The sequence below is a fragment of the Falco naumanni genome, chromosome Z (genome assembly GCF_017639655.2).
Source record: "Falco naumanni isolate bFalNau1 chromosome Z, bFalNau1.pat, whole genome shotgun sequence".
Lineage (NCBI taxonomy): Eukaryota > Metazoa > Chordata > Aves > Falconiformes > Falconidae > Falco > Falco naumanni.
In genome coordinates, this window is record NC_054080.1 from 68,853,350 (window position 1) to 68,879,398 (window position 26,049).

The 26,049-nt window shown below is 39.4% G+C and overlaps 1 protein-coding gene across 1 annotated transcript in view; it reads right to left on the reverse strand.

The window, feature by feature from the left end:
• Positions 1-290: 290 nt before the first annotated feature.
• The window catches only part of PARP8 (poly(ADP-ribose) polymerase family member 8), a 120,148-nt gene continuing 94,389 nt past the window's right edge, over positions 291-26,049 (reverse strand). Inside the window, exons 15-26 of the mRNA XM_040580285.1 lie at positions 24,138-24,230; positions 17,807-17,932; positions 16,253-16,318; positions 14,867-14,934; positions 14,454-14,502; positions 13,552-13,664; positions 13,325-13,397; positions 11,232-11,301; positions 9,334-9,410; positions 8,354-8,423; positions 1,972-2,056; positions 291-1,338 (exon numbers count right to left, since the gene is read on the reverse strand). Of these exons, the coding sequence (XP_040436219.1) occupies positions 1,236-1,338; positions 1,972-2,056; positions 8,354-8,423; positions 9,334-9,410; positions 11,232-11,301; positions 13,325-13,397; positions 13,552-13,664; positions 14,454-14,502; positions 14,867-14,934; positions 16,253-16,318; positions 17,807-17,932; positions 24,138-24,230 (993 nt within the window). The 3' untranslated portion in view covers positions 291-1,235. The remainder of the gene's footprint in view (positions 1,339-1,971; positions 2,057-8,353; positions 8,424-9,333; positions 9,411-11,231; positions 11,302-13,324; positions 13,398-13,551; positions 13,665-14,453; positions 14,503-14,866; positions 14,935-16,252; positions 16,319-17,806; positions 17,933-24,137; positions 24,231-26,049) is intronic.

The following is a 26,049-nucleotide window of genomic DNA, read 5'->3' on the forward strand; positions in this document are numbered from 1 at the left end:
TTACTTTCTGAGGTGGCTTGTAACAGTTGCACAGGTGGGTAAGTTGAACTGGTCTCCATATTCCAGGGTGTGAGTGATACTTCGGGGGACCTGCCATGAGGGTCACTAAGGGCACTCATCATGGCACATGATATGCTTTATGCCTTGGAGACTGGGGCCTTCCCTGCCTGTATTGCAATCACACTCACTTGGAAAAAAAAAGCTGTTAATTTAAAGGACAGAGAGATTTGAGTTGGTCTATTTTCCCTTAAGAATAAATTGATAAAAATATTTCACCAGAGACACGTCAGTAAAATTTTGCATTTTTTTTTTTGTATTTTCTGATATACCAACAATCATCTCACTCATGTAAAAGCCTGAATTCAGCACATACTTTAAAATATATGGCTAAATTTAACAACAGAGCAGTTTCACTGAAGTTAAGATGAAAACATTAAAGAACCTTGTTAATCTAGAGAAACTGTAAAATCTAGTATATAAACCCCACATTTTTAAAAAGGAAGTTAACAGCTTCAGGATTTCCAGATGTCTTCTAGGATTCTATAATTCAAAAATGCAACTGAGCAGCTTAATGGATAAGACAGTGTTTCCAGAGAAGATAAAGAAAACTAAACATTCACCACTGCATTCATTACTTTTTGCTTTGTTTCACTCATTAAATGAAAAAAAATCGTTGTTTTAACCTTTGACTAAATCCTAGCTGAATTTGTGTAAAATAAAATTAATTAAAGTAGCTGCAGGTAACCAATCCCTTTGACATGTTCCAGACAACTTTTTATTGTGTTTAAATATGAGCAAATTTTACTTATTGCAGAGTATCCTGCATAGTACAGGTGCTCTGCTACAAAATCTTTCCTCTCACTTAGAATTCACTCATTCTAAATTTAAAATACCAGTATACAGTACTAAAACCTCCAATTGAAGTTTAATATAAAAATATCAGCACAAAACTCCTTTTTAAAGTCTGTTTATTGTGAGCATCCCAAATGCCTGTTTAATTGTTATTAATTGTAGTATATTAATAGACTTTGCACCCCTACAGTTGCTAATTCATACCATCTCTGGTATTTTGATAAGATAAGAAATACTAAGTAAGAAAACAGTAAGTATTCAAAGGGTTAATTTGCTTGGAATAATAATAATAAATTAGTTTTTTGCATCTTCTTCAGTTCAAAATCCAGCTTTGAGACTGAGGAAGGCTTCCAAATCGCATCAATTAAATAAGAGTGGTCCTTTTAACCAGTAGCAGTTTGATTGCCAATGACTCGAAGAATCTCTTTATGAATGCTTGGTTCCTGTGTATTTATACTTGTATCACCCACTTGACCATCTTCATAACTAAAAAGAAGTACAGAAAATAAAATCAAATTAGTGTTTGATTAATATACCTAAAAACATCCAAAACTGTTTCATTCAATAACCAAGAGTGCTTATTCTATATGTTAACATGTTTCTATTAAAAGGCTCTTCTGCACTTCACCATTACACGCAGATCCTAAAACCTGTAGAAATGAAGGATGGTAAACCGGCATTGTCATTGAAACCCTGAGGCTGAATAAGCCACTAGGACCCAAAGGGGACAAGTCATAAGTGAGAGTGGAAATATTCATGTCATAGACAAAGAAGTCTTTAGTGAATTCCTCAGCTTTAGAACATACAGACAAATAGAAATTATATTCTATGATACATGGATAGACTTACTGTAATATAAGCTAATGCTGTACAGTGGGAAAAATCACTAACTCTTCATTCATTTGTTCTTTAACAAAACTGCAACTAAACCTTTGTCTCTAGCTTATGCATACATTTCCTAACAAAAGTAAGTACAGAGAAAGATAAAAAAAGAAGTGACACTGGAAAGAATTAGGAATAAACATCTTTTATCTACTTCAATTACAACTATAGGGGGGAACAAGGGAAAAATGTCTAGGATGAACAGAAGTTGAATGTTAAAAGTAGCTTTGTACTCACACAAAGAAAAATCTTGTACACACGTGGTCCGTATTGGGAACTACCCATATCTCTCCATGTTTGTGCAGATCTGATGAGGTTATCACTATCAGGGAAAGAATATATTTCATAGGGATGAAAACATGCCTGGAAAATATTGCTTTAAACAATTAGCTTTTTAATACACTTTAAATAGCCTTCTTGGAATGTGTAGTTTTCCACTGCATGTCTGTGCTGTGGTGTACACTTTGAGTTGCTGCTAGTGCAAACAGGGAGATGAACAAGATGCTTGTTTCCAAAATATGTTATATTTTCCAGAAAACACAGATGCTTGATGTATGGGAGTCAGTTGCTAATTGGAATGAAAAATAAAAAAGTATATTTATTAAAACCTGTTTTTAAATGGCCATAAGGCAGTTTAGGAGGATCTGAATTAACTAACTAGCCATTGGAAAAGAGGTATTTGTGACTGATGATGGCTAAGCCAAAAATGAGACATTAAAAATAAAGCCTGGAAATGAGATATGACAAATTTGGGATCTGCAATACTACTAAATATTTTTAAAAATTAAGCATAGCAATTATGACTTAAAGGGATCATGAAACTTGACAAAACTTGCTCAATGTTTAGAAAACAACAGTGTATTAGATGATAGGTTGTTTGTCACCAGACTGAGGACAAAAGAGGAAAGAAACCTTTTTATTGCCTGGTAGAAGCTATACTATCAATCTGTATTTTAAAAGATTTCTATAAATGTCTTTAAATAGCATCCCCCTGGACAAATTGTCCAGCTGTGGGATGAGCGGCTTCACAGTGTACTGGGTGAAGAGCTGGCTGAGGGGCAGAGCTCAAAGGTTTGCAGAGAATGGGGCTGCATCTGGCTGACGACCAGCCACCGGTGCTGTTCCTCGGGGCTCAGTTCTAGGGCAGCTCTGCTCAATATCGTTATCCAAGACCTGGATGCGGGAGTTGAATGCAGCATTAGCAAGTTTGCGGATGATACCCAGCTGGGAGATGCTCTTGACTCTCTTGAGGGATGAGGGGCCTTACAGAGGGATCTAGACAGACTGGACTATTGGGACATGTGGGACAAAGTTTAACAAGTCTGTTGCAGATTATCTTAAAATTTTACTGAATCTTTCTATATTTTGTTTTTATGTAACAGCTAGTTATAAGAGCATTTTGATTTTAAGGAGTTAACCCCCATGTTGGAATTACGTTTGCACTTATTAACCAATGACATATGAATCACTGTACTGCTTGTTATCTGAGACTGTTACTTGGAACTCCCTATGCTATAGAACATAATAGCCTTAGTCTTTACTCTCTAGACCATAACCAGAGCACCCAGGTTCTAACGTGTATAGGATGAGTTATTGGACAGCTTGGCAAGGCTGATATCCAGCCTTCCTACTTGGCAACAAAACTAATTTTTAAGGTGTCCTGAAGTGAACTATCTTTGTTATAATAATAAAAATCATGCCTACAGGTGAAGACGACCCTTGCCCAGGTGAAGACCCTTCCCCTGAGCAAGTGTAGTAACAGAAAAGGATGACACAGCAAATGTTATAATTATATGCAAATTACTAACTTATCTTTTTAATTGGGTGTGTACGACCTTGTAATTTTGTGTATAAATGTAACGGTAAAAACTACACTGGTGTGCTTGATCTGTGGAGATGCCACTGAGCACCCGGTGCTACAATAAAGGAGTGCCTGCTTCTTAATACTGCATTGGTGTTAAGTTTGATTCCTGATTTCGGTGACAAGTCCAAATGCTGGATTCTGTACGTAGGACAGAGTAATGCTGGGGACAAGATTAAACTGTGAGAGGAGTGGCTGGGCACCAGCCCCACAGAAAGGGACCTGGTGCATGAAGGCTCAACACGAGTCAGCGGTGCGCCCGGGCAGCCAGGAGGGCAAACCGCATCTGGGGGGGATTGAACACGGCACAGCCGGCCGGTCAAAGAGGTGATTATCCCACCGCATCCAGCGCCGGTGCGGCCTCACCCCGGGTGCTGTGCGCGGCGCTGGGCCCCGCCATTTCAGAAGGGGGTGAAGGTCCTCGAAGGCGCCCAGAGGAGGCCAACAGCGCTGGTGGGAGGGCGGGAAGGCCCGGCCTGCGCGGGGCGGCTGAGGCTCTGGGCTCCTCTGGTTTGGAGCAAAGGGGGCTGAGGGGCGACCTGGCTGCTCTCTGCAGCTTCCTGGGGAGGGGACGTGGGGAGGGAGGTGCTGATCCCTTCTGCCCGGGATCCGGTGACGGACACGCGGGAATGGTTCCAAGCTGCGCCAGGGGAGGCTCAGACGGAACATTAAGAAGCATTTCTTTGCCAGGAGGGTGGTCAAACCCTGGAACAGGCTTCCTAGAGAGGTGGTCGATGCCCCAAACCTGTCAGTGTTAAGGAGTCGTTTGGACGATTCCCTCAGTAACATGCTTGAACTCTGAAGTGCCCTGAAGTGGTGGGGCAGGTGGACTAGATGATTATTGTGGGTCCTTTCCATCTGAAATATACTATTCTATGCTGTTCTAACACTACCATGAATAAATGCTTATTCAATTTTTATAGCATTTCTTCCAAGAATTGAAATGCTAAACAGACATTTATCTATTGTAATTAATTTAATTGTAATTAATTTAAAATCTACATTAACAACCTCCTCTCACCTCACAGAAAAATGAAGTGAATAGTAATAATGTAAAATATATTTTTCCAAATATTTAAAATTCACCTTTAAAAAGCATGCTCCATAATAAGTGTGGGGAAAGAACAACATGGATGAAAAAGTCCTTGTGAAAAATGTGATTTCTATTTAGAAACATCAGGCATTAAAGGCCAAGTAAATTCTAGTCAACCCTAGATTCATTTCATATCTTTTTCTGAAAGAATTGGAATTAAATCTGTGGTTTTTTCTTCCAGATTTAATAGCATTTTCATGTTGACTGTCAAGTCCTTAATCATACTAAATATTTCACTTGAACATTCTCAAAAACACATATATGAAAAAGTAGCCCATACTGCTTAAAGATTCCATTTTCAAATAATGTATTTTCCACTGTCTGTCTTAATTTTTACTTTTAAAAATAAAAAAGTGCTCTAAATGAAAGGTAAACTGAGTTTAACATAATTTCTTTTTGTTTGGTCAATGAGACTAATTACCAATTATTAGTACAATTCTTATTCAAATTTCATAATTTTTTATTCTCAAAACCTGCTGAGGTTTCATTAGTTATTAAAACAACAGCCAAGACTTTCAAGAATGATTGTACTCTTATGCTCTGGATTTTAACTTCACAAGATTTCTGAAGCAATCAGAGAACCGACTGGTTACCAGATGAACAGTGTATTTGCCTGAACAGTGAAAATTATTTGGAAATTCAATAGGAAAGTTGTTTTTTCTGACTTTTAGGTGTTTAATGCATTTATCAAGAGCTTGCAAGAAAATAAAGACCACAACTTGGGTTATTTTGATGGCTTAGGAGTATGATCACATTTGAAAGGCAGACAAGAGAACCAGTCACTATGTGCATATGATTATTTCATGAAAAATCAGCACGTGTTACAGATTTTTGTTCAAAGCGGGAAATGTTCTGAATGATGACAATGACAAGGAGGTGTTGCCCTCTATGTCAATGACCAGCTGGGGTTCATGAAGCTCAGCGTGGGAATGGATGAGGACCTGACTGAGAGCTTATAGGTCAACATTAAAGGGAAGGCAGGGACAAGTGACATTGTAGTGGGGGTCTGCTACAGGCCACCTAACCAGGAAGACCAGGTGAAAGAAGCACTCTGTTGACAGACAGGAGCATCTTTATGTTCACAAGCCCTGGTCCTCATGGAGGACTTCAGCCAGCCTGTTGTCTGTTGAAGAAACAAGACAACAGGGCATAAGCTATCCATAAAGTTCATGGAATGTGTTGATGATAACTTCTTTCTCCAAGTCACAGATGAGCCAATAAGGAGAGGTGCTACGCTGGGTCTTGCTCTCACCAGCAAGGAGGGGCTGGTGGGGAATGTGAAGCTCAAGGGCAGCCTTGGCTGCAGTGGCCTTGGCTGCAGTGACCATGAAATGGTGCAGTTCAAGATCCTTACGACAGCAAGGAAGGCACACAGCAAGGTTGCTACCTGGACTTCAGGAGAGCAGATTTCGGCCTCTTCAGGAATCTGCTTGGTAGAATACCATGGGATAAAGCTCTGGAGGGAAGAGGGACCCAAGAAAGGATAATACTCAAGGGTCACCTCCTCCAAACTCAGAAGCAATGCATCCCAACAAAGAGGAAGTCAAGCAGAAACACCAGACAGTGTGCATGAATGAACAAGAAGCTCCTGGACAAGTTTAACACAAAAAGGAAGCCTACAGAGGATGGAAGAAAGGACAGGTAACCTGTGAAGAATACAGAGAAATTGTCCAAGCAGTCAGGGATCAGGTTAGGAGAGCTAAAGCCCTGACAGAATTAAATCTGGCCAGGGATGTCAAGGGCAACAAGAAGAGCCTCTATAGGTACACTGATGATACAAGGAAGACTAGTGAAAACATGGACCCTCTTCAGAAGGAAACAGGAGACCTGGTTACCTGGTACCTGGAGAAGGATGAGGTACTTAACAACATTTTTGCCTCAGTCTTCACTGTCAAGTGGTCCAGCCACACCACCCAAGCCACACAATACAAAGGCAGGGACCAGGAGAATGAAGAATTGCTTGCTTGTAGGAGAAGATCATCTAAGGGACCTGAAGGTAACTAAGTCCATGGGACCTGATGAGATGCATCCAAGGGTCCTGAGGGAACTGGTGGATGAAGTGGCTGAGCCAGGATCTATCATATTTGAGAAGTTGTGGAAGTCCAGTGAAGTTCCCACTGACTGGAAAAGGGGAAATGTAACACCCATTTTAAAAAGGGAAACAAGGAAGGCTCAGGGAACTACACTCTCACCCCTTTGCCCAGCAAGATCATGGAGCAGATCCTCTGGGAAACTACGCTAAGGCACATGGAAAATAATGAGGTGACTAGTGACAGCCAACATGGCTTCACCAAGGGTAAACAGTGCCTGAGAAACTTGGTGGCCTTCCATGATGGGGTTACAACATTGGTGGACGAGGGAAGAGCAGCTGATGTCATTTGCCTGGACTTGTGCAAAGCATTTGACACTGCCCTGCATGACATCCTTGTTTCTAAACTAGACATGGATTTGATGGATGGACCACTTGGTTGATAAGGAATTCACTGGATGGCTGCATTCAAAGAGTTGCAGTCAATGGCTCAATGTCCAAGTGGAGACCAGTGACAAGTGGCGTCCCTCAGGGGTCGGTATGGGGACTGGCACTGTTTAACATCTTTGTTGGCAACATGGACCCTGGGATTGAGTGCACCCTCAGCAAGTTTGCCGATGACACCAAGCTATGTGGTGCAGTCAATACGCTGGAGGGAAGGGATGCCACCCAGAGGGACTTGACAGGCTTGAGATGTGGGCCCATGCAAACCTCATGAACTTGAACAAGGCCAAGTGCAAGGTCCTGCACCACTGTGGTAATCCCAACCACAAATACAGGCTGGGCAGAAAATGATTGACCGAAGCCCTGAGGAGGACTTGGGGGTGCTGGTGGACAAGAAGCTCAACATGACCTGGCAATGTGTGCTTGCAGCCCAGAAAGCCAACTGTATGCTGGGCTGCATCAAAAGAAGTGTTACTGGAAGGCTGAGGGAGGTGATTCTCCCCCTCTACTCTACTCCTGTGACCCCACTTGGAGTACTGCATCTAGCTCTGGGGCCTCCAACATATGAAGGACATGAACCTGTTGAAGCAAGTCCAGAGGAGGGCCACAAAGATGATCAGAGGCCTGGAATGCCTCTCCTATGAACACAGGCTGAGAGAGTTGGGGTTGATCAGCCTGAAGAAGAAAAGGCTCCAGGGAGACCTCATTGCAGCCTTCCACTACCTAAAGGGGGCTTATAAGCAAGACAGGGACACACCTTTCAGTAGAGCCTGTACCAATAGGTCACAAGCTAATAGCTTCAAACTAAAGGAGGGTAGATTCAGACTAGATATACGGAAGAAATTTTTTACGATGTGAGTGGTGAAACACTGGAACAGGTTGCCCAGAGAGGCAGATGCCCCATCCCTGGAACTGTTCAAGGCCAGGCTGGACGAGCCTTTGAGCAACCTCATCTAGTGGAAGGTGTCCCTGGCATCCCATGGCAGGAGGTTGGAACAAGATGATCTTTAAGGTTGGTTCCAACCCAAACCACTCTGAAATACAGAGGTCAGCTATTAAAAGCAAGTAGTTGTACCCTACCAGTAGTCTCTTACCTAAAAACAACCAATACTGGAACTAAAGGTCTCACTGGCTTGCATCCAGTAACACTGTGTCCATGACTAAAACAGTTTTTCAAGGGCTTTCAGCTTACCTTCACATAAGGCTATACATTTTAAGTTACGGCTTTGCAAAAATTGTGACTGTTGTCCTTTCTTCTGTGACTGAGATGTAAAAACATAAGAAAAATTAATTAGTGCAGTAAGACAAGCTGAGTAAAAAAGTAACAAAGGAGAGGGCTGTTATTTTCAGTGGTTTATTAAGGAACAATGATAGAGGCAGTCTTTCTAAAACATTTCTATATGTTACAGAATTTCTAAAACCACATATTATTTGTTGGGATTACTGTAGGAGGGATTTCAACTCCTTTACCCAGAAAGACAAGTTCCTAATTATTACAGAATGAATAATATTGTTAGAAATACCAGACTGTTACTGAAAACCAAATTGATAGCAGAAAAAGAAAGGTGAATTTGTCCACCAGTTCTTTGACCACTACCGTGATATTTTACTGGCCTTCCCTTTTCTTAGGGCTTCTGCTGTTACATACCGATTCCTCTCCAAAGCCAGATTATTCTGTAGTTTCTACATGCCAACTATAGACACAGATCTAAGATCTCCTTCTCAAAATTCAGTCCTACACATATATGCTATGAGTTTGCTTCAGATAAAGCAAAAGTTTAATAGGTAAAAACCATGAAAAACTGACTTGCTATAAATGAAATGCTAATTGTTTTCCAGCAATAATCACTCTTTTTGCATCATTCTTCTGCAAGTCTAGAACTGAGAAAGCAATGGCTGGCTAAGTGGTCATAATGCAATCTGTATTTAATTTTCATTCTTTTCCTAAATGCTGCTGCTTGGAAAAGAAGGGCACAAGACCTCCAGTACACTCTGTAAATTGTTACTAAAAGGAGTTGGGCTGCATTTGATGTTTGCAATCCCTGAAGTTGTTGATTTCTGTCAATAAAATAAAACTGTTAGCTTTCACAAAGGGAGTATTACCTCCTTTTCAGCTATCAAGCTCCCAAGCATAAAGCCATAAATCTTCCAGAGATGGCTGATGTACTGTACCTGTGATGTATTACTGCCCTTACTGCCTGAAGCTGGTTCATCTTTAGCTGACACCTTCTGCTGCTTCTTGTTCATCCCTAGGAATATTAAGATTAAATAAGACACTCTGGCATATAAATACCATAATAAGCGAAGTTAAGTATGGAGAATGAAACAGGTAGCACAGTGGGTATCTCAGCTAGTTAACTTTGTCATAGAGTATTTCAGTTTCATCCTAACTACCAGTACAACTACATTGTATTGCAAAGACTTTAGGAAAGCCAACTTAGCATTAAGTAGGTGCAAAAGCAGATAAACTTGACCTTAAACATCACCTAACTGAGCTGAAGAATGCCCTTAGGTGGCTGCTTAACAGAGTTGCATGCCATCATGTCTGGAGTGTAACTGACCCTATTCAGGCTGAATTAACACAGATTGATTAACTGTCTGTGGGACAGTGAAATCATGAGAGAAAGAACTTCAGATATTAACCTTTAACACTTCATTGAGACTTTCTAAAAGTCTAATTAATTTTTAGGCGTTGTTAATTTACTTTAAGATTTGAAGTCTACCTTGGTTTAATTAATTTATCTACACGTAAAAGAATTAAATTAGTTGTCAGCCACACTGGATCCAACTTCCATCTAGGAAATCTAAACACCTACATTTGTGCCTTAGATTTCTTTTGTATTCATCATGTTGGTTTTATTAAAATTCCTGTATTGTATGCTACTACAGTCTTCCTTGCCTTTCCAGTATCACATATTTCTTGGCAATTTGCAAATACAGACTGTATTATGGGGAAGAAACAGGGAGTGTAAGACTCCTCCATGGTTGTTATTGGCATCAATTATTACATACTTCTAGGAACACAGGCCTCCTTTCTGGAGGAGACTGGATGGAAGGGACCAAGAAACGTAGAGAGATAAGAAAAAACCACAATGAAGCTGACAAAGCAGCGCTGTCCAAAAAGAAGGGAATTTTCTTAGATAATGATAGTTCAACTTGCACTTCCAGTGAGTCCTAAAAAACTTCCATACATATATGATCTTTGAAAAGCTAAAAGTGCATTTAGAGATTATTGATATTGAAATTCAACAAATAGTAGTAAAAAATGCTAAGCTCTTAAAATGAACTGTGACATCACCTAAAAATACTGAAAATCAGAAAGCACAACTAAAACTCTCAGAATTATCTACATGCACAAAACCACACATTCAACTGTACCAGCATGTTCCTATGTGAGGAAATGGTAAATAAAACATACTGAAAGGAAAAAGTCACTATATTTAAAAATTTCTTACATTTCTTACTATACACATTGGTGTATCTTCTTTCTATTATGCCTCTATGTATGATTTAATTTTTATATGGAAAACTCTGCTTTTGGATTTACTAGAGGGACAGATTATGTTCCTTCCCCTTCTCATGCTAAAATAAACACATTGTCCTCTACTTTCTATGTAATCCCGACCTGGCAATACCTGGGAATACTCTTAAATATACACAGCTGAATGTGTCTATAGGTGAATATTTGTTTTGTCAGATCAGGTCATAAAAGCCCATGAATCCAGATAGTCCATCCTTAGGTGGACTTAGGCAGATAATGACAAAAAATCACAATCACAAAGCTGGATTTTCACTGCATAATCAAGACCTGCCCCATTACACACAGCATCTAGTATTAGCTTATTATCAACTATTTACTTCAATCAGTTTCAAGATACTAATCACCCAGGTATTTAATAAGGGAATTCAGATTTTCTCTCCTTTGGATGAATGAAATCTTGGTCAACAAAGCTAAATTTTAATACAGTAAATAATAAAGTAAAATTCTAAACAGTGAAGCTAGTAAAACAAGCAGTAAACTAAGATACCCCCTACATTTCTCCAACTTTAGAGTGATTTATAAATATCACCTGAGTAACCAAATGATATGCTTGACAATGGACTAAGGTAGATTCCACTTCCAAACATTGCACCATGGAGCTGAAAAAAAGCAGAGTATTGTTAAGCATTAGTTTGGTTATCTGGACAAAACAAAAACAATAGGAGCAGGCTGTAATGCAAATAAGCATCTGCCCCACTGCACTAATTTATTACCTGGTAATAAATGGTGTTCGAAGAAGCCTATAAAAAAATCATATTGTGCAAATACAACTAAAATACTGTATATTCTGGAAACCATGTTCAAAATCCTAAACATATTTTTACATCGCATTTATAAATAAAATTGCACTTTCTGTTTTTAAAACTGTTTTTAATGGTTGGACTTGATGATATCAAAGGTCTTTTCCGACCTAATTGATTCTGTGATTCTAAATCTAACATTAACATGGAGGATGCCTATAGACAGTGCTTCTGCACATGGCCAAAACCACCTCAGCCTTAACAAGGCTGAGCAAGCTCAGCATGTGTCTCACATCAAAACTTTGTCAGAAAGCACAGCCTAAGCCAGCCTCTGTGAATCAACACAGCAACAGCTGCTTTTGTTTTCTTTAACGTAAGAAATGAAGAGATGGTGATGACACTGGTCATATGCTATAGAAAAATTTAGTCACTGGAGGAATGGGTTCAATCAAGCTTTTGCCTAAGCGAATTCAGACATGCAAATCCCATGACTGCAGGACTGTGCTTTAGCCACAAAGCTGTCTGAAAAGCTGTCTGAAAAGAACAGAGGAAAGGAAAGATTCTTCTTCACCAGCATCACTGTTCCATGTCACAAAGCTTGGGCTATGCAACAAAAATGAGTGCTTTTTATTAGCCCTGCACTCATTTTCTTGTCTGGAAAGGGTGAAGTGTGGGTTTCACTTCTCCACCAGGGACTGACTGCTTTATGTGGAAAAGCCTTTAAAGAAAAAAACCACACCAAGTACTTGTTGGAACACAAATAAGAACCTAGAGCATCTCCTATGTACGTAGATGTTATGACCACTGGGCTTCACAGTCATGCTTGCCTTGCTTTCTTTCCTTTGACCCAATGGTATTTACATTGTCTCTGTGATGTGCTAGAGCTCTCACAGGAAAATGCAAACATGCTTTCACTCCTTCAGATCCTACAAGGTTGTATAGGATCCTTGGTGAGTAGATAAGTTTTCCTGACTGGTTGGTACTGGGGTATATAACATGAATTTGGATCAGGATATGCCTTAGGTGTGTGAGAGATCTAAAAAAGATGACTTGTATAAAATAGGGCTTTACTGCTTCCTCCTATTCCCAGTATCTCAACTCTCAACAAAATAATAAGCATAAACAAAGGGGTTTACTTTGGTGATTTTTGGTGTGTAAATCCTGCCTTCCTCCAAGTATCTCCCAAATATACTAATAAAAATACTCAAACAATTAAGAGGAACAGCAGAGATTCCCATTTGCTTTTTTTCAGTGTCTACTACAGCCCAATCCTTAACATGCTGGGATCCTCTTCCAAGGTATCATGGACATAGGTCTGGGGAAGGGCTGTGAAAACCGTGGTGCCAAAATACTCTGAAGTTACAGCTCCTCAACCTCTCTGGCACTGCCTACTTTGCTCTGCAATAGTGGTGTCCTGATGATTCAGTCTGAGAAAATAAAGTTTGCAATAGCTCTCTCCTTGCCAGTACACTCACATTTCCATTCCCAAAGAAACTAGAGAAGAGATGCTGTAAACCCAGTTCCTGTAAATCTAGCATATTCTTGGATCCTATTACATGGAGATAGTTTATGTATCTCTAAATTTTAATCCCCAAACTGCTTTTACACAGTACTGAGCTAAGCCTCCTGGAGGTGCTGCTCTTCAGTGTAAAACTGAAACACAGATCCCAGCAATAGGATTTTCTAGCCATTTTAGCAGACACATTATTTTACTTTAATTGCATCAGAAAAGTAACTTTTCCAAGGAACAAGAGGGTATTTGAAATCATCCCTTTTTTCCACCTATATGACAACCAGACCCACACCCCCTGAAAACCTGCCTAAGTTAATATGTAATCAAGCATGCACAGGTTAGCTAAAGTCTATTTACTCTACTATTTACCTGCAGCCTCGTATTGGAAGCAACAACTAAGCCGTTCCTCAGGATGGAATGCCAATTTTCAATGTGTGAACCACTGAAGATAGGAAAGAGAAAAGCCACAGTGTAAAATGCAAAATGAGCAATCCTTTCAAACAGTAAATTCAAAACTGTAAACCTCAAGTGGCAAAACCGAAAAAAATAGTAAGGCATTTTGATAACCTTTGATTAATATGAATATATGAACTTACTGAAATGCAAAGGTACTTCCGTAGAGATTTTTAGCAGCTCGGAAATTGGATTCTTTGGCTGGTGGACTGCTGAGAAGTAGGAACTGGTGGGGAGTGTGCATAAACTTGAGTTGCTGTAAAATGTAACAGTACACAAGTGAAAAGAAGGAGATTAACAAGAGCATTGTATTTCCATAATGGCAGTTAAGATGCCCTGCTGTTTTGCTCAATACATGACTGCACCTAAATACCTACATGAACTAAGTTGAAATTGGTCTCATTACCATGGGTTTTACTTGAATCAATTAGTAAAAATATCTTTCAGTTTATGAAACATATGGAAGTTTCTGAAACAGATTTCAGCCTAATATGAACCATTGCATCATGGTATTGTGATCAGAGCTGGCTTTGAATAAAAGCTCGGATTTGAAAGGTTGCAGATTACTATGCCCTTAACCATACAATCAGAGGCACACATACTCAGAAATGAACCTCAGTGCCATCCCTCTAAAATTCAAGAGCTACACTCTTTTTAAGGTGTACTTATAAGTGAATCTCCTCATACACTGTGTTTGGGTGCACTGCTTTCTGAACCATTCTGTATCTAGTATTCTACATGGTAACAAAACAAATAGTGAAGTTATACTCAACTTCAGATGACTACAAGGTAGACACTTGTATTTGAACTACTCGCTTCAAACAGCCTTTTTATGACCATTATTTCTTCGATCTATTTTACATATTCACAACATGATTCTATGAGTCATGACCTGAAACCGCCTATTTCTCTCCACTGCTTATTAGTGGAGTCCACATGATTAGTCTGAATGCAGACATCTATGTTTGGCTAGGACATTCCCACCTAAAATGCTAATACAAGCCATGAAAAATGACAAAATAAGAAAGAACCTGCAGACACTTACCCTATTCACCGGTAGCTTCACAATATGTGATCTATTACTGGAAATAACCCTAAAATAAGAAACAGTTAGATGTAGTAGACATGGTAACCAAACGGAACTTTTCTTCTTAAAAATGTGTTATGAATGGCCACCACAAAGCACCCAGCTTCAGGCCTTTAAACCTACTGAACGGAAGCAGACTAAACCTTAACTAGAAAATGAGATCAGAGGCTGTACAAGTAAGCTGGAATCTTTCCAGTGTTTTCAGAGGGCCCAAAAGAGGTTCAGAAACAGTCCAGAAACATCTGCAGTTGCAAATGTTAACTGTGAGGCTAATTCTTAGGGTGAGCTTACGTCAAATTATTCTGGTGAAGTAATTACTCATTAAACTTGGTACTTTATTAATTATCATCTCATGTGAGTCAATTTTATACCATTGTAGAAGAGGATGTGCAAGTGGGTCTTGTTTATCCATCTGCTTCTTTATTTCCAAGTAAGGTGCCTAGAAAAGAGTAATTAAGGGTTTTATTTCTGAATTGTAAGGTTAAATTTTGTATGTTACATTGCCCACATTTTAATCTATTAAAACAAATACATGGGACTTATTATTAGGCATAAATCACAGTTTTACTGACATTTAGTGTTGTACAGTTATAAATGTGTTTTGACAAGAAGAATTAATATAGCAATTATTTTCCCCGGAGTAAAATAATAACCATATAATTAGCATCAAAATGACTACATTACAGCAAACATTGGTGATCTCAGGGAGAACAGCAGAAGATACCTATTTACGTTCAGCTCTTGAATTAAGCAGTTGGACTGGAACTTCACAAAATTAAGTCAAAATACCAGAAGATAATCCCCTCTATTCTTCTTAACTGTTTCATGGTATAAAATGGTAAAGTAAAATCCTGTATCAGTTTATAACACCTTTGAAAACCTTTCTTGTTTTCAATCACAGTGTAAAGCATCCCTTTAAAACTCTTCAGTCCAAGAATTATATTAGCATTAAAAAAAAAGTAAAATGGTGGTTATTTTTCTTTAAAAAAGACGTATTATGTAACAGAAATACATGATTTTTTTAATGTTTACAAGATCTTACATTTAATAACAAATATGTGAATTTTAATTTTCCATTTACTTTACTCCTCTCTATACATTTGCCATTCCAGAACACCGAAGTACCTTACAAATACATATAAAGTAAGATTTATAAATTGCTGTGAGGTTACATAGCAGTTGGAAAAGCAAGGTACATGGAAGAGATTTCAATAATCAGTTATAATTAGCTAGGCTGTTTGGGAAAGGAGGTGTAACAATAAACATAAGTATGGCTATCAGATTCTGTCCCACTGTGTACATTGAGAAATGATGTGGTAGTAATCCCAAGAGACCCAGCCTTCCAAGTTCCCAACCATACTTAGCTGGTCAAGTGTTTTGCTATAATAGAAATAAAACTATAATTCAGAACACTGTCACTAAATCAATTTCTTTTGCTTTGGAAATAGAAGACCCAGGTTGGCTTTGATATTTCCAGAAATGCAGCAGTTGGTGATTATCTCATTCCAATGTCCCATTCTGCTGTTATTATCTCTTATTTAAACTTCAAAAGATCCGAGTTCTACTTCATCACTTTTATTTGACTGCCATTACGGATACTCTAGGTTTGTTATTTTTAACACATATTTTAATATCATCACAGCGCTATAGGAAAGAGGTCATACTATTGACTTCCCCACCCATCACAGGCAAGCAACACAATCATCTTCATAGTTCTAGAAACAGCAATTAAGTTAGATAAAGATTTTTAAACTCACCTGCGTCATCTCTCTAATAGAAGTGATACTGTCCAATGCTTTCATGACTCGGTCATAATTTTTCTTCTGATGTGGCATAAAATAAGCAAATAAGTCAAAAGAATATTAGTCTTTGGCTCTACAAAAAACTGAATCCCTTCAGTGTGTATAAAACCAAAGCAAGGACAAACGTTCAGCAAACCAATCTTTTCAAATACTCCTAACCAACAAACTCCTTTCAGCTTACACAGATCTCTCATTCATAGTCCTCCAGGAAAATTCCCTGAAAAAATATTATCACAATGGTTTTTATTTGAATTTCACTGGAATCTCCAACACACTCAAAAAACCAGCTTACTTTTTAAAAAAATATTTGTAAGTAAACACATGTTCTGACAGTTATTTGGACAGCATGCTATTAAGTTAAATAATGCAGTGACCAAATAGATTTTTAAATAAAATGCTAAATAAACAGATGTGTTTACTTTGCTAACAGCTCTACAGAACATCAGAGGTCCTTCAGCTGTCCCTCTGCCTCAGCCTAATCCTTGCCTACCTTCTGCTTGGGAACCGCTAGCAGATGGCTCCACTTTTTCTGAGATGAGCTTAACAGACCATGCTTCAGCAGCTCCACATGTCATGTCACCTTCAGAAGCTTTACTGTTCCACATCTTTGGGTCTTGCCAACTTCTGCCCATGGGCTTTCACCTTGCCCATGCTGGGAAGAATCTGGGAGGAGGTGACGTGGGCCCTGCCATCCTAGTAGCTCTCTCCATTCCTCTTCTAGTGTGACCCTCTTTCATATTCCCTCATCTGCCTCAAACTCCCACCTTGCTCAGCCACTAGACTACGCATCTCCTCATCAGCCCCCTTCCAAGCACCTCCAGGCAAGTCTTTCTTCCCACATGCTACAGAACATACTCGCCCCTTCCTAAAGAAGAACCACTGTGAACTGGCCTTTGCTCAGACAGAGGGAAATGCATCCCAATGCAGGACATCCAAAGTTCTCACTTATGTCCTTGGGGATGGTTCAAGTGAGATGTTCATGGCTTCTTGAGGGCTTCCCTGAGAGTCAGTATTTGCAGCCTGAGGAGCAAGTAGTGCAAACACAATTCTTTACTTCAAAATTGATGCTTGCACAGAACTTGACTATTATGTCAACATTTGATGAAATTAAGGACATACTTGCTTGCAAAAGAGAAAATGAGAAGACAGCAATGACCACTTTAAGAATAAAAAGATGGACTGAACATGCCCTGCTTTATATGGTCCACACCTCCCAAAGGACATCTTTCTCTTTGTGTCCAACGTGTACACTGAGGCAAAGACACTAAGAATATAACATTCTGCATCTAGAATTTGTACCCTAAAAGAATTTCTTGGCTTCAACATAACTTCTAATTCAACTTACACTTTATACTCAAATACCTCTCAGACAATTTTAAGAGCTACAGAAGTTATATTCTGGAGCTGTATTGCTTATAGTAAAGGAGACTCCTTAAGAAGAAGGCTTTGGTTTGAAATCTCATGCATGACTAAAACCAAGCTATGACATAAAGAAAGGAAACTACTTACCCTGGGGTTAAAGGCCAGCATCTGAGGATCATTAGGATCAACAACAGAAGGATATGGCTCAAAAATGACAACCTTCCTAGGTGACTCCAGTGCAGACCGACACATGGATACTAAGAGATCAACCACCTAGGGAGAAAGAAAAGTATTTATTCAATATACATACTTTCATATTATATCTTCCAGTCTGCTTTTTTTACACATTACAGTAATACCATATTTCATTGTTACCTATATTACCCAAACTGTGTATACACAGGACATAGTTTAGGACTGGAGTTTTTCCATTGACCTCAACAAGCTTCACATGCAGCACTGGTACATTATTCCAGGTGCATAAGTAGGACCAGATACTGGTCCTAGATGTATTATGTCAAATGCATTGCTTGCAATCCTGCTTTCTCTTGTGCACATGTGCTAATTCGTGGATTAAATTAATTCTCTAGGGAAATGAAGTTGTGCTGGATCTGTGTATCTCTGTACAGTAGATGCCAGTGAAAAGTGTTGCTCAAGAATGCGGAAGGATTTGTGAAATCTGTACCAGTGCCTGCTGTTCTCCCAAAGACTGCAATCATAGAAACACCTGTAAACATTGCTTCTGCTAAAGCCAGAACAGTGCAGTGATACAACAGTCATTTGCATGGCTCACACCGGGAGATGCTCTTCTATCCTGTTGTACAAAATGACAACATGGCTTTGAATATCTATGATTTCCAAGATATCACCATAAGATCATGCATGTAATGTGTACACAGGCATGTATTCACATGTGTGCATACAGGCACATATACAATTCAGCAGCAGATTTCTGTATTTTTCTTTCAAAATTCATAATTCAGAGGTTAAAAATAGAATACAGCAATCACAAACCAGAGAGAATGCAGCTTTCTGGCACCTGTGAAACTTAAACCCAGCTCATAATGAAATCCAAAGTTGCTACCTAAAATTGTTCCTGCCAGTTAGCTCATTTCCCATTTTTTCTGTGCCTTCTGAAAACATTCCTGTGTCAAAATAGACTTTTCTATGAAAGAAAGGAAAAGCTGAGATGTTGTACTTAATAGGCATCCCTGGTTCCTCACACAACTACACATGGATCAGACCCCATCCCACAGCTCAAGCTGTTCTGGAAGTTTTTATATATCTGCCATTGTACATGATCATTTGAAGGAAAAAAAAAATTGATAGTCCTCTAAAGAAGCAGAATGAAAATAAGAACCATGATGAAGGGGGAAAGGAGCTGTGCTGCCGTGATTCATACTGTTACCACTCCCCTCCTCTGTTCCTTTAGCATGAATGGGACAATTTCCTCTATCATTTTAAAAATACCCTCTTAGCTCCAGTTACCAAATATCTCACATATATGGAAAAGTAAAGTTATTTAAATAATGATCCCTTCCTCCATGGTGCTCTGATTACTTCCCAGTTTATAACACCCTTAAGTGTGATAAATGTTTCAAAATAGGGCATCTACATTAGCATTTGCAAAGGAGACCAGGAGTCCGCATCCACATCCAGGTCAGGCAACAGGCCTGCAACTGCATAAATGTATGGCCATGAAATTGAGCCTGAGTTCATACACTCTGCTGTTCAGAAGTGCTTTTTAGCTTCCAGTCACAAACATTGTTAGGGAAGAATTCTTTGAGTCTCAAATCTATTAATACAGTGACTCAAAGTTGTCTTGCTTTACAATTTGCAGGATTGGACTTCATCTTAAAATTGTTCTTAAGAACACTGTCCCAAAGCCCTCCTTTAAACCAACTGTTGACTCCTCTATTATTTTACCATGATACCTGCACATTGCTCTCACATGGGGGAAAACATACATAGATTAGGCTTACTTAAACCCTTGATTTCCCCTGAGATCATTGTTTTGAGCTGATGGAGAGCAGAGCAACTAAACTGGGAGGTGAGTCTAATACAAACCTTATAATGGACTTATGTATGCACTTGTTGGTAATAACAAGTGCTGTGAATCTAGTGAATGTCCTTATAGTTGGGCCTGAATGCCTTCTCCTTAACAGTAGGCACTGAAGTACCTAAGTAAGGATAAAATATTTCCAAGGAGGACAAGATGACACTTGCTGATAAAAATTCCCTCTTATGACATCAGCCTCTTGGTGCCTTTCTCTCTCTCCAGAGGCTCTCTACAGGGCATCTGAACTGTCAACAAATCAGTGATTCAATTTTCACGCACTTTGATTACATGGCTAAAATAAGGCAATGTGAGTTTGGGCTTGAAAGTTTTAGAAAGTACAATCGTATATTACTAAGGAGTCAGGAGAAGATTGGGAGTGACAAAGCAGAGGTGTATACCTTAGGAAACTAGCTGAAAGCACAGCATAAAAAAAAATAGGATGTGATTTCTAATAATGGGAACCTATATTTAGGCTCCTTCACTACACAAAATAATTTCGAGGAAGATTAATCTGACAAAATGCAGAGACTCACAATGCGAACACCTACCTCTTACTAGTGAGCCTAGACTCTCTTTATAATCAGTGGAGAAAATAACCACTGTGCTGACAGTCTATGCTGTGAGTCACACTATCCTAAACTAATGTCTAAAATATCTCAGATGAATCAAACCCTGGAAGGGTTGAATTCTTTCTGCAAACAAGGAATGCGAGCTCAGCCAGATCACATGTAGTGAGCTGGGTGCAATGCTATCACTAGAGTGAAACTCAGCAAAGTTTAGTAACCTAGGTCCAATGCGACAATCAACAAAACCTCTTCTCTCTCTCAAGCACTGTTAAGGTTGTAATTGCTTCAGTGCTCTACAGCGAAGCTCTGTAGATGTAGAGGTACTCTAGAGATCCAGAGCAAGCTCCAAATATGCCTTCAACAGTGATATCTACATAAAACACAGTGAGAGCTAACCAGGACTGCCTCTCCTGTGAGCTGTATTTAAAAAGGGAAGTAAGAACTACTTGTTTGTACCTAACGTACAATGTACATGTGATGTACCATGTAAGTTTGTACCCAATTTTACCCTAATTTTAGGAAAGCAAACTTCCAGCTGTTCAAGGAGTTAGTCAACAGGACCCCCCTGGGAAACTTTCCTCAGGGACAAGGAAGCAGAACACAGCTGGCAGATCTTTTAAGAGTGCTTTCCATAGAGCTCAAGAGCTCTTGATCCCCACATATAAGGAATCAGGAAAGGAAGGCAAGAGACTGGTATGGCTGAGTCGACACCTGCTGTTCAAAGTGAAGGGCAAGAAGGAAATACATAGGCGGCGGAAGCAAGGACAGGTATCCTGGGAAGAGTATAGGGATGATGCCTGGTTGTGCAGGGATGGGGTCAGGAACGACAAGGACAAGGCACAGATGGAGCTGAACTTGGCAAAGGATGTAAGGAATAGTAAGAAGAGCTTCTACAGGTATGCCAGCCAGAAAAGGAAGGTCAACGAGAGCATATCCCCCCAGACGAACAAGACTGACAAAATGGTAACAACAGATGTGAAGGCAGCTGAGGTACTCCACAACTTTTTTGCCTCAGTCTTCATGGGCAACCTTTCCTCCTACACCTCTCAAGTGGATGGTCCACAAGACTGGTACCAAGGGAGCAAAGTCCCTCTCACACTGTAAGAGAAGACAGGTTCATGACCCCCTTTATGGATCTGAAAACACATAAGCCTATGGGACCTGATGAAATGCATCCCAGAGTCCTGAGGGAATCGGCTGATGCAGTTGCCCAGCCACTCTCCATATTTTAAAAGTCATGGCAGTCGGATGAAGTGTCTGGAGACTGGCAAAAGGTCAGCATTGCACCCATTTTTAAAAAGAGTAGAAAGGAGGGCCCTAGGAACTACGGACCTGTCAGCCTCCCCTCTGTGCCTGGGAAGGTCATGGAACAGACCCTCCTAGAAGCTATGATAAGGCAGAGGACAGGGAGGCGATTCAAGACAGCCAGCACGGTTTCACCAAGGGCAAGTCCTGCCTGACCAACATAGTGGCCTTCTATCATGGAGCAATACATCAGTGGACAAAGGAAGAGCTACCGATGTCATCTGTCCAGACTTCTGTAAGGATTTTGATACAGTCCCCCACAACATCCTTCTCTCTAAATTGGAGATATATGAATTTTATGGGTAGACTGTTCGGTGGATGAGGAATTGTTTGGATGGCCGCATCCAGAGAACAGTGGTCAACTGCTCAATGTGCAGATGGGTATCAGTGATCAGTGGTGTCCCTCAGGGGTCCATACCGGGACCAGTACTGTTTGATGTCTTAATTGATAACACAGACAGCAGGATCGAGTGCACCCTCAGCAAGTCTGCAGATGACACCAAACTAAGTGGCACAGCTAACATGCCTGATGGGTTGCCACCCAGAGGGACCTGGACAAGTTTGAGAAGTAGACCATGTGAACTTCATGAAGTTCAACAAGGCCAAGTTCAAGGTCCTGCACCTAGGACGGGGCAACTCCCTGTATCAATACAGGCTGGTGGATGAAGGGATTAAGAGCAGCCCTGCCAAGAAGGACCTCGGGATACTGGTGGATGAAAAGATGGGCATGAGCTAGCAATGTTGCTCACAGCCCAGAAAGCCAACCGTATGCTGGGTGGCATCAGAAGAAGCATGGCTGGCAGGTCAAGGGAGGTGATTCTGCCCCTCTGCTCTGGTAAGACCACACCTGCAGTACTGCATCCAGCTCTGGAGTCCTCAGCACAGGAAAGACATGGACCTGTTGGAGCGGGTCCAAAGGAGGGCCACAGAAATGATCACGGGGATGGAGCACTTCTCCTATGAGCACAGGCTGAGAGAGTTGGGGTTGTTCAGCCTGCAGAAGCAAAGACTCCAGGGAGATCGCACTGCAGCTTTCCGGTACCTAAAGGGAGTTTATAAGAAAGATGAGGACAGACTTTTTAGCAAGGCCTGTTGCAATAGGACAAGGGGTTATGGTTTTAAACTAAAGGAAGGTAGATTCAGACTAGATATAAAGAAGAAATTTTTTATAATGAGGGCAGTGAAACAGTGGAATGGGTTGCCTAGAGGCGTGGTAGATGCTCCATCCCTGGAAACATTCAAGGTCAGCTTGGATAGGGCTCTGAGCAACCATCTGGTTGAAGATGTCCCTGGTTATTGCAAGGAGGGTTGGGCTAGATGACATTTAAAGGTCCCTTCTAACCCAAACTACTCTATGGTTCTATGATTCTAAATGTACATGTAATGTACTATGTAAATGTCTGAATTAAAAAAATTAGAACTCTAGCTCCCCAGAAACACATAGCTGAGGTCTTCAGAAAACTTCTGGCTGAGGAAGAGGTGGAGCTTCATCAGCACACCCCTCTCCTTTTCTTAAAAGCTTACACAGGTATCCCAGTACTTGGTACGCTAGATGTTGCAAATGCAGCTATCTAATGGTCTTCAGACATTAGATGAAGAGCTGACGTTCAGACCCCGCAGTCATATTCTCAAGTGAAGAAGCTGGTGTACACTGCTGCAAGTTTTTTCCTTTGAGGATATATCCACAGGTAGTATTCGTGCACTTAGCCAAAGAGTTTATTGCCAGTGGCTAGACTACTAGTGCTAGTTAAAGTTAAGTGACCTGAAAGTTTGCTTTTCCAAAAAACCCATGTTGCTTACTATGTAAATGCACAGTGAGGGAACATATATCTAGGAAATCAGAAAGGAATGCACTTTTCCATCAGATGGGTAAAATTTTAACTTAAGATCTTACAAGGATGTTAAACATAAGATCTTTTAACTTTTCTATTTACTGAAATCTAAGGTTAAAGGGTGATTTGGAAACAGTTTTAAAATATTTATTTTAAGAAAACAATGATATGGTTATAACTACATTAATAACTGAACTTGGAGTCAGGAAGCAAGCTTATATTAAATTCCTGATCCTTGAAAAAAGAGGAAAAAAACCCTATGTAGCAACATCAGTAAGGACTTTCCCACTGTTATTTAATGACCAAAACAGCAGATGCTCAGTGGATAGCTGCATACCAACACCATGAACAGGAAATAGATTATTAATTGCATGAGAGTAGTAATGGCTCATTAGGTGAAAATAAATGGGAATTATCTCCAAATGACAATGGCTGCCTCTATTAACAACCTAGGTGATCTAATTGAATACAACAGAACAAGAAAACATGGTTACTCTAATTACATGGAAACAAAACAATGTAAGCACCTCATTAATACCCTTTGAAAATGCCACGCATAAAACTGTATTACAGCTGTAAGAGTGGACAAATAAATAATACTTACCAAACAGTACTCATATGGGGAATACAAGTCAAAATAAGTATTAGAAGAGACTGAGAAGACTGTGTATACTATGGAAAAGCAGACATGTAATAAGCATTAGATATAATTCTACCTGAGCCCCAGTTGCAATTTCATCAGCAGCTTCATTCATCACTCCTAATGTTTGGAAAGCAAATACACAGAGCTCCCGTTCACAAACAGTGGGCTACATAGAGAAAGAAAGTTAATTACATTTTTGTTCTAGTTTTCGGTTCTTGGTTTTATACCTATAACAAAACCCGAACACATTTAATGTTAGTTTTTAAACTCAGATTTTAACTGCAACATTAATTTCAAATTATGAATACATGTCAATTCTTGAGGAAGATACATTATAGAAACATTTTAATAATCTGAAAAACAAGTGTGAAGAACTCTAAGACTTTTAGGTACTCACAGAGGCTAACCTTAAAACCAAACAGATTACAAAACTAAAACTACAGGCATAGTACCCAAATGGCCTTAACACTATGTCATCAGGCTCTGAAAACTTTTTACATACTTAAAATTAATGGAGAACAAATCCTGAAACAGAGGGCACAAGTCCTGAACAAAGGGCACACCCCCTTCATAAATGCAAGTTTATTTTTCACAGCTTGTTATTCTGCTGAGAGCACACATGAAAATCTAATCTAGAAGACAAATTTCTTGAAGAAGCTACTTTTAATTTTTGACTAATTTAACAATTCATTTGTAAACTTTAAGAAAATGCATTATATTTTTACAGAATAAACACTGTACTTGGGAAGGCCATGTTATTTTAATAAATCAAGGTGCTTCCACTCTTTTTTCAACTAAAAAAAACCAAACATAAACATCACCCCAACTTGCTGTTGAACTTGCTGCCACTTTTTGCCTATATTTTTGAAATATTTAATTCACAATGTCATCACAATGATCAAATAAAAAAAACTATTTTAATTGCATGTTGAGTGAGAGTTGAGAATTGAGAGTTTTGCCTTCACAAAGCAAAGCAGAAACAAAGTAAAGAAAATAGGTATGACTTCACAGGCTCCCTAATTGGCTACAACCCTTACAGCAACCCCATGCTTGTGAACTGAAAGATAATTAGCTGATTGACTTTTTAAAGGCTCAAGTGATGAGTCACACAGTGAATTTGTAAGCATTCAAACTGAGCAAACGGTTGAAAGAAATACAAGAAATTAAAACCTTCCTTAAAATTGACCCCAATAAACAAAAGTTTAAATTACAATGTTGAAAAAAAAAAAGGTTTTGGATACTATTTCTTTGAATCCATATTACTAAATCCTAGCTCACTGAAACCTAAAATGATCTTTGGTGCGTACTACTGAACTTTTCTAACTAAAAATTCTGAGTCTAGCTACCAAGGTAAGCACTAAAGCATTTGTAGTGGCACACTCTGAAGTTCAAGGCACTGTCTCTAGGAGCACTTGGCAGAAATGAAAAAAATGAATTGAGCCCACAAAGAAAACATAAAATTTAGCTGAATTGTTTCAGGCAACAGCTTTGTCAGTAATAAGCATACTGCTATATTTGTAGTTACTTGTTTCATAGCCCTTCAAATACATATTTGCTGGGTTTTGAAGATTCAAGACTTCAATAAACATCCGAAATTACTACACTGTCATACGCTCACATCAGTTGCTTTACAAGAGCTATTATCATCTTTCAACTCTAATAGTGTCGCCCATTTGATTTACTTTATCTGCTATGTTACATTGCATTAGACAGCAGACAAAGCCTAACATGATCCAATTTGCTGTGCCATGGCACTCCAGACAAAAAGTATTTATTATGGTCATTATTCTTAAGTTTTCCACATTTATAAGGTGGTTAAATAATTTGCTTAGTTAGCGAACCATGGTGGCACTACCACCTTGACTAGCATAATCAACAGTATACAGAGAATCCCTTTTATTCCAGAGCAAGGGATTGCTCTGGAATAGTAGAGCAATCTAAGCTTAGCTGTGCTTGCCATGAAGAAGAGTGTTAAGAAAATACTT